This window comes from Canis lupus, chromosome 1, assembly GCF_011100685.1.
Source record: "Canis lupus familiaris isolate Mischka breed German Shepherd chromosome 1, alternate assembly UU_Cfam_GSD_1.0, whole genome shotgun sequence".
NCBI lineage: Eukaryota > Metazoa > Chordata > Mammalia > Carnivora > Canidae > Canis > Canis lupus.
The window spans coordinates 101481398-101490177 of NC_049222.1; the positions used below are offsets into that span (position 1 = coordinate 101481398).

The 8780-nt window shown below is 49.2% G+C and overlaps 1 protein-coding gene across 5 annotated transcripts; it reads right to left on the bottom strand.

Annotated features, from left to right (window-relative positions):
* Positions 1-7610, bottom strand: LOC100685630 (zinc finger protein 547). Of its 5 annotated transcripts, none has more exons than XM_038527570.1 (5): positions 7167-7610; positions 6021-6265; positions 5138-5390; positions 2891-3017; positions 1-1688 (listed from the first exon to the last, which is right to left on the bottom strand). In XM_038527570.1, the coding sequence occupies exons 3-5, from the start codon at positions 5342-5344 to the stop codon at positions 241-243; spliced, it is 1782 nt and encodes a 593-aa protein (XP_038383498.1). In that variant the 5' UTR covers positions 5345-5390; positions 6021-6265; positions 7167-7610; the 3' UTR covers positions 1-240. The 5 variants fall into 5 exon arrangements, with proteins under 5 accessions (XP_038383498.1, XP_038383499.1, XP_038383500.1 ...); XM_038527571.1 differs by lacking the exon at positions 7167-7610 and adding an exon at positions 6673-7056; XM_038527572.1 differs by lacking the exon at positions 6021-6265.
* Positions 7611-8780: the final 1170 nt, after the last annotated feature.

Sequence of the window (8780 nt, forward strand, 5' to 3'; positions counted from 1 at the left end):
TATACTTTAGGATTTCATTTATGTAAAAATAGAATGAAAAGCAGCCATACAAAAGTATACTGTAGGATTCCAAACACAAAAATTAAAGAAATGCAAATTAGTGTAAAATGACATAAATCACCAGATTCGCCCACATTCACTGCACTCATAAGGCATTTCACCATTGTTGCAAATTCAACAGAGTTTATTGAGGCCAGTTGTAAGTAAAGATGTCCCTATATTTGCAGTTCTCATAAGGACTCACAGCAGTGTGAACTCTCTGTTGTGTAACGAGACTGGAGTTGTACCACAAAAACTTCCCACATTAGCTGCAATAATAAGGCCTTTCTCTTCTGTGATTTGTCTGACGTCTAATGAATGTGGAGTTGCAACTAAAGGATTTCCTACATTGTTGCACCCATCAGGCCTTTCTCCAGTGTGAGTTCTCTGGTGTCTAATGAGTGTGAAGCGGTACCTAAAGAATTTCCCACATTTGTCACATTCATAAGGCCTTTCTCCACTGTGAACTCTCTGATGAATAATGAGTGAGGAGCCGTCCATAAAGAATTTCCCACATTCTCTGCACTCATAAGCCCTTACTCCAGTGTGGATTTTCTGGTGCTCTACAAGTTTATGTTTGCGGCTGAAAGCTTTCCCACATTCAGCGCACTTGTAAGGTCTCTCTCCAGTGTGGATTTTCTGGTGTTCAACAACTTTGTCTTTGCGGCTGAAGGCTTTCCCACATTCTCTGCACTCATAAGGCTTTTCACCACTGTGGATTTTCTGATGCTCAACAAGTTTATGTTTGCGGGTGAAAGCTTTTCCACATTCACTGCACTCATACGGCCTTTCACCAGTGTGAACTCTCTGATGTCTAATGAGTGTAGAACGATTCCTAAAAAATTTTCCACATTCACTGCAGCCATAAGGTCTTTCTCCTGTGTGGATTTTCTGGTGACCAACAAGTTGGGATAGTCTAAGGAAACCCTTCCCACATTGGCTACACTCAAAAGGCCTCAGCCTGGTGTGAATACCCCGATGGTCACTGAGGCCAGGTATCTGTGTAAAGAATCCTCTACATTTTGGATTCTCATAAAGCTGATCTTCATCGTGGCCTATCTCGTGCTGATGGAGGTGGGACTTTCTAAGGAAGGCCTTCTCACATTCTCTTTGCTCATAAAGCTTTCCTCCAGTGTGAATTTTCTCATGTTTAACAAACATATGTTTATGACTGAAGGTTTTCCTACATCGCGTACACTTGTAGTAATTCTGTTCATTTTGAAAGGCTTCTCCACCTGCCATGTCCCAGTGTGGCTTTTCTACAACATGAAGAACCTGTTCTTGCAGGAGGCCTGAGCTGGCTGGGAAGTGCTTCCCATCTTCCCTGCATGTAAACGTCATTCCTGTCATGTGACCTCTGTAGTTCTTCCCAAGTGAAGACCTCCCCTCATCACTTTTGGAAAGTTTCTCTCTAATTTGATGCTTTTGGTTCTGGTAAGGCTTTTCCCCACAAGTATACAGGCCTTGCCCAGGGTGTGTTCCATCATGCTCAGCCAAGTGCAAAAGGTCTTTCAAGAGCAGGCCACATGTCTCACAGGGCTGGGCGTCCTGGATGGATGGGCCTGGCTTCGGAGTCCTGACCTGTGATGTTCCTGCAGAAACACCTTGTTCTGAAGGTGCCCCCTCATCCTGGGCTCTGTGCAAACAACCTGGAAGCAGAGAAATGCTGGTAAAGTGCACATTGACTCTTTGAGGAGACAGTCCCATAGGAATGTCAGACACACCCAGGGACAAGGCCATGGGCCTGCTGACGGGCAAGGGGGTCTGGAGATGGTGAGAGGAAGGCCTGCTGTGCAGAGCTCAGCCTGGCAAGCTCCCATGATGAGAGAGCCCTGACTCTGGGGAAGGACCTGAAGGTGGGGGAAGTGCAGGGATGAGAAGCAGGCTCCTCAACTCCCTCCCCTGCCAATGACTTTCAACAAGGCCATAGCTGCCGGTGACTAGTGAGCACTGATACAAGACTGGGTCCAGACACAGGAGTGTGTGATTGCAACACAGCAGCTGGTGTTCAAAGACTATTTAAAAAATATATCCAGCCATCAAGATACCTTAGAGTAGGTCATATATCAAGTGTACTGCAAAGGGAACAAGAAGGGAAGGATGACAGAGGAAAGCCACAAAAGTGGGGGAGCTGGGGAATACAAGTTTAGAAATGACGATAGGAAAAAAAAAAAAAGGTAGCAATTTGGTATGACTACTGTCCCTGGCATCATATAATGCTGAATCCAGCTTGGACAATACACCCATTCCCAGCTATCAAGCCCCAGGGCCATTTCTTATTGCCATTGATGGGGAGATGTCCACACTGTTAGGCACCCAGGCTTCTCCCACTTCCTCAAGATGAGCATTTACATGGGACCTGAAACAGGCCAACCTAGGTGAAACATAGGAAAAGGGAGTAGACGGCATGCCCCCAGAGTGATCCAACACACAACATCCCACATTCTAAAACCAAAAGAACTTCAGAGGAGGATCTTGCAGAATCAGTGATCTCTATAAATAGAGACCACGTTGGTGGCTGAAATTTCTGGCACAGGCATGCCCCCAAAAAATGTCAGCAAGGAGGAGGAAAGCATTGAGCACAGAGGCTCCATGCTTCTGAACAGAATAACCCATCCAATGATGAATAAGACCATTGGAAAAAAAAAAAAAAAAAAGACCATTGGGATTTCTCAGACAAACTTGGAGCAGAAGCGCACCAGGCCCAGACCTGGTTCCCATAAAGGTATACTAGAAAACCAGAAGGGAATTTCTGACCATGATGTGCTTGTGGGAAAGACAGAGCTACCTCCTGGGAAAGGGAAAAACCAGTGCCCAGCCCTGGACATTGGAGTGGGTGTGAGGGCCTTACCTAGTGATGACAAAAGTGCAAAGTTCTCCAGCATCACACTGTGGTATAGGCTTCTCTGAGCCTCATCAAGGAGTCCCCATTCCTCCTGGGAGAAATGTATGGCCACATCTGTGAAAACCACAAGCCCCTGCCAAAATGGGGAGTTCAATCAAAGTGCAGTCTTTCTCCAGGATCTTCAGTACCACTCCCTACCCCCACTTCCATCTCCTCCTTGCCCTCCACCCCAACTTCCCAATGTGGAGGAGACACAAGGTCTTGTGGTACTGCTGCCTGTCTCTCCTCACTGCCACTGATCACCATGTGCAGAAAAGCACCACCTCAGTTCTGGCGTGCAGTGAGGGCTCTCTCTTTTATCAGTAAATTATGCTCTGGTCCCCCAGATCTTGCCTCCTGGACAACAAAACTTGAATTTATCTCTCTCCCATAAGCACCCCACCACAGGACCTGGAGTCAAACATTCTACTCCTCTTCACCTGCACATCATTCTGGTCTGAACCTCTCTACATATCTGGTCCCTCTGCTTCTGCAACCCAGTTACTGAGACCCACCAGCCCACTCTGTAGATAAGTCTATGGCTTCCCAACACAGCATGGTGCATATGGAATCCAGGTAGTATTTTGCAAATGGAATCAGCAGCCTATTTTGTCCCATCTTGCCCTAGAAACCCAAGTTCCCTAGCAGCAGAACTCAGGGTCCCAGGGTCCCTTTGCAGTTCTCCCCACCTGATCCTGCCACCTGTAACACATTCACCCTCCCAAATCTATCAGTACCTCTTGGACGCTTGGGGCTCTGCTATGTTCACTACATACGCTGTCCTACAAGCAGTGACAAACAGCCTATGTTTACCTGACCCACATTTGAAGCCTGGCTACACCGAACTCCCCACCCCAGGCCTAGCAATGCTCCTGGCTGATCTGTTATATATATATATATATAGAAATGTTTATTTTTTTAAGATTTTATTTATTTACTCATGAGACACACACACACACAGAGGCAGAGACACAGGCAGAAGGAGAAGCAGGCTCCATGCAAGGAGCCCGACGTGGGTCTCAATCCCCGGTCTCCAGGATCACACCCTGGTCTGAAGGTGGTGCTAAACCACTGAGCCACCGAGGGTTGCCCACCTGGCTGATCTGTTTTAACCTCAACTGATCTACCAGCCTGAATGAATCAATACAGGTCTGACCAGAGTCCCCACAAAACACTGATGAGTCCAAGGGAAGATAATGTGCCCTGCCCTCCTGAGCTCACTGACATCAGACCTCCCTCATGGAGATGCTTCAACATCTATCTCATATCCTTGATCCTTTGGAATCCTTTTAGACTCCTCACCTTTATCCTTCAGGTACACTCCCCACCCCACAGCCACTCTGCTTTCTCATCTGTCTTTGTGACATCCACTGCCACCATCCAGGCTCCCAAAAGAGATCCAACTCTCAACCTCCTTCCCCTTCCCACCTCCACAATCTAACGAAGCCCCCTCTGGAAGCTGAGGCACAGTGACACTTCAGTCCACACCCTGGCCATTATGTTGTGGCTGTCAGCAACCTGTATGCCTCCTCTGAACTCCAGACCTGTGTGTCCACTTGCCGTCTGGGCATGTCTACTTGGGAGTCTCTTGAACATCTGTGACATCAGCAAAATCTGAAGTCCTTTTCCCTCTGAAAAATCCCTCTGCCTACTGACTTCCCCATCTCAACTAATAGAACCTCCAAATTTCCAGAGAAAGCCAAAAGCCTTGGGGCTATCTCTGACTCCCGCCCCCCCATCACACCTCCTGGTGCCCTCACTTATCACATCACTAAACGTGGGCATCTCTGTGCAGAAGGCATCCAGAAGGCACCCAGTCCTCTATGTCCATAGCCACTACGCCCTGTCCAGCCATCAGCGACACTCACCTACACTGTAACAGGAGCTCCCTTCCAGGTCACTATTCCCACCTTCACTCCAGCCTCTCCACACTGCAGCTCGTAGACATAAACTGTTAAACCCTGGATGTGATTACCAGGCTCCTCTGCTCCAAACCTTCTCTAGCTCCTACTTCCTTCAAATTAGAGGCCCACGACCTCAGGTTATAACTGTGGATCCGGTAACTCTATGCCCCTGCCCTGGAACACTCCTGCCCAATATCCCATATTCCCACCATGCCTAAGAGCCTTGCAGTTCCCTGCATTCCAACTCACTTTCACCCTCATCACTTGAACATTCTGGAACCTGTGCCCAGGATACCCTTCCACATCTTACCCTATCAGTTGTCAGAAATGGGAAACGCTCCATAGAATCCAGGGCTGAGTTCAAAACCCTGGGTTTTGGTGAGACCACAGGAACTTCTGACTCAAGGGAGGGAGAAGAGCAGGTGAACATTCTCAGGACACCACCATTCTTTATATGGGACTGGCAAAACCAACAGGGTGATAACTGGGGTGGATGAAGGTCTGTTACATCCTCCATTCACCTGTACAGGGTCCATAAGCATTTCTGCAAATGCCATGGGAATCTGTGGGAAGAGGGAGGCCATGAGAAAGGGGCAACCATGGTAGGATCCTACAGACTGAACTGGACCACCACCACCCCTGCCCTGCCCTGGAGCAAACTGATCTTGGCCTGGTAACCTAAGATTTCAGATCCTGACTTCAGTGCCACTCTTATCAGCTGTGTGACTTTGCAGGACTGAGCCTCCTGATCCTCAATTTCTTTCCTGTAAAATGGGGTTAACAATGGCCCCCACCTCAGAGCTGATAGCAGTATTAAACATAATTAATACACACGACCTGGCATCCATAACTATCCACAGGATTAACAATTCCGTATGTTTTCAGTGCCAATAAAGGGATAGGGTTTTAGAAATGTGGGTCCATATTATGCCTGCTTTTCAAAGTTTTCATAAGATGTGATATATAAAATTCTACTGGTAGCAAATACTACATATAAATTTTGCAACTTTATACTGTTACCATGCTTAATTTATTGAATGAATTCATTTCTAGTTGCCTATGTGTACACATTTAGATGAATATTGGTTACTTAATGTCTTAATAAATGTTTCATACATCCTGAATTTAATGAATGGTAGAGAGAGTTTGAGTATGCAGCTTAGCTATCTCTTCCTTTCAGCAAACAAACCTACCTGCTACATAATTCCCTGAAGGGCACTTGCAGGACCCCTTACTGTAGCACTCCCTCCTTCCTCTTGCCCTCAAGGGTGGAAGAGAAGATGTCTGGAACGTTCTGGAACACGTCTGCTCCCCAAACCTGGCTATTTCTTTTGTCTCACACAGATGGTCTCCAAGGAGAAGCTGACTTGCAGGGCTGAAACTCTAGAACTCCATCTCCACCGAGGCCAGCAAACTTACTACATCCAGGCATTCTTTCCTAGACACAGGCCAGAATACCTTCTATGTTAGGTACTCTTCTTTATGGTGGGAGCGTTGAGGATACTGAATCCCCTATACACTCAAAGCCTCAGTCCTCCTGACACTCGCCACAGCCCATCAGGAATAAGAATCTGAAGACTCCTTTCTTGATGTGGTCCTCATGCTCTGGTGCAGTCCACACCCACACCCTTCACAACTCTGATAGCACAGCCCCCTTCCCCGCCCTCCAGATATCTACGTCCATATACTATACGTCATGCCTCCACTCTGAGATATCTTAGCATCAACACGTCCAAAATCAAGCTCAGGATCTCCCGATACCTGGTCCCTGGGCTCGCTTCCCCACCTCCATCCTTTCAGATGTTCGGGTCTTGACATGGCCCTTCACTCCCTACTTTTGCTCACATGTGTATGTGATGCAGCAGGAAATACTGTCCGCTCCGCTGTCGAACTCCACGCCTAAGCTCATAGTGTTTCCCTCTCCCGCCAGCGCCCGGGTCCAGCCTCCACTACAACTCCTCCGGAGAGGCCTGCGGTGTCTTCTTGGCAGTCTCCCCTCCCCGCCATTCCCGGTCCAGCTCTTCCCTATCTTAAACTTCTGAGTCTGGGCATGCCCCGCCCCTCCTCGCCTCCCTGCGACCTCCAGCTGGCCCCGGCTGCCCACGCCGCCTCACCCTCTGTTACCGGCACAAACAGGGGGGCCCTGGTCCAATCATCCCCCCGCCCCGACTCAGGAGCACCTGCGGGCCTCCCGCCCCCGACTCAGGAGCACCTGCAGGCTCCCCTGGACCGCCTCCCCAAGGGCCTGGCTGGGGGTAGCTGAGCGGGCGCCCGTCCATCCGGGCTGCGGCGCTCCGGGCGGCGGGGACGGCGCTGAGGGTCCAGGGTTCAGCACCCACCTGAGCCGGCTTCATCCGCGCGGGCTCCGCTTCCTACCAGTGGGAAGAGCGGGGCGGGGAGCGGGGAGCGGCGAGCGACTGGGCGGGGACGAGGGCATCTGGCAGCCGCCTCCGCGGCAGGAATGACGACTCTTCCCGCGCTTCCCATTCACTTAGTCAAGACTCGAGACACCTTCCACAAGAGAACTGGCGGATGAACTACAGAAGAGCGGGACGCCGCCCGAAGTCCCTCCCCCGCGATGCGCAGGCACTGAAACCACTCTCGGCTAAGCCCCGCAGTCTGAGCTGTCTCCGCCTCTACTGCCGCCGTACGGCCTTCTGGGTACTGTAGTTACCGCGCCCGTTACTGCACAGACTCAAACGTAGGTCGTTCCTGACGGAAGAAAAAGGCCCGGCGAGTTTGAGGAGCTCTGGGAAATGGAGTTCCAAGTTCTAAAGGGGGCGGTGTCCTGCTGATCCTTAAAGGGGCAATACCCAGCTTTCCTCTGAGTGCAGCATAGAGCCCGTCACGACAATGTCCAGAGACGTGTTGTTACAGATTCCGTGAATCGCAGCACATTTCCAAAATCCTGCACATAGGAAGGGACACAGCATACCATGTTATTCGCCATCCCCTCGTATCTTTCAACTATCGTGTTGCTTACCAAAGACGTATACACTGACGCTGTGGTGTCCTTTTTATGGGCTTAATAGTTTCAATAGGAAAAGCCTCCAGGGCGGCCTGGCTCAGCTGGTTAAGGGTGCACTCTTGAATTCAGCTTAGGTCCTGATCTCAGGATGGTAAAATCCAGCCCTGCCTAGGGACCCATGCTCAGCGTGCAGTCTGCTTGGGATTCTCCCCCTCAGCGCCCTATTAAATCAATCGATTAGAAGTAAGGGAGGAAGGAACGGAAGGAAAGGAAAAGCCTCTAGACAGCCCTGTGATGGGAACTTGCAGGAGGGGTGGAAGGAAGCCCTGAAGTCATTAGAAAGGGTGACCATGGGCGTCTGAGTCCACAGAAAACATTTTTCCTGCCTGTATAGTCTGTAATAATAATCCTAGAGAATAATACTCTTATTAGGATATTACTGTTGTATATCTGAGGTATGTTCCATTTCTTTTAAGAATCTGAAACGTATCTGAAATAAAGACTTACCACATGCCAACCTCTATCTGAAGTGTACGGCTTTCTGATAAATTGGCCATGTGTGCAAAGGGGCATCTTATCCCTGAGATAAAGATTTGAGTATCTATAATCTCATTTCTTTGCTGGTTAGTGATTATCATTTCATCTGTAATTGCAGCAAGAGTGAATGCACAGGGAGTTGAGATTATCCCTGGAAAAACACTTGTGTGGGGCACTTGAGTGGCTCAGTCGGTGAAGAGCCTGCCTTCAGCTCAGGTCATGATCCCAGGACCCCAGAGTCCTAGAATTGAGCCCCCCTTGGGTTCCCTGCTCAATGGGGATCCTACTTCTGCCCCCCCCCACTTGCTTGTGCTCTCTCATGCTCTCTCAAATAAACTTTTTAAAGATTTTATTTATTTTTTCATGAGAGACACACAGAGAGGCAGAGACATAGGCAGAGGGAGAAGCAGGCTCCCTGCAAGGAGCCTGATGCCAGACTCAATCCCAG

Bases quoted from the DNA above. Each gene is read 5' to 3' on its own strand.
- LOC100685630 (XM_038527572.1), bottom strand. From the start codon at position 5,344: ATGGAGGATGTAACAGACCTTCATCCACCCCAGTTATCACCCTGTTGG. The intron at 3,018-5,137 runs GTAAGATGTGGA...CCATTTTGGCAG, and splicing joins CATTTCTGACAACTGATAGG to GGGCTTGTGGTTTTCACAGA. The intron at 1,689-2,890 runs GTAAGGCCCTCA...CTCTGCTTCCAG, and splicing joins TGCACTTTTGTCATCACTAG to GTTGTTTGCACAGAGCCCAG.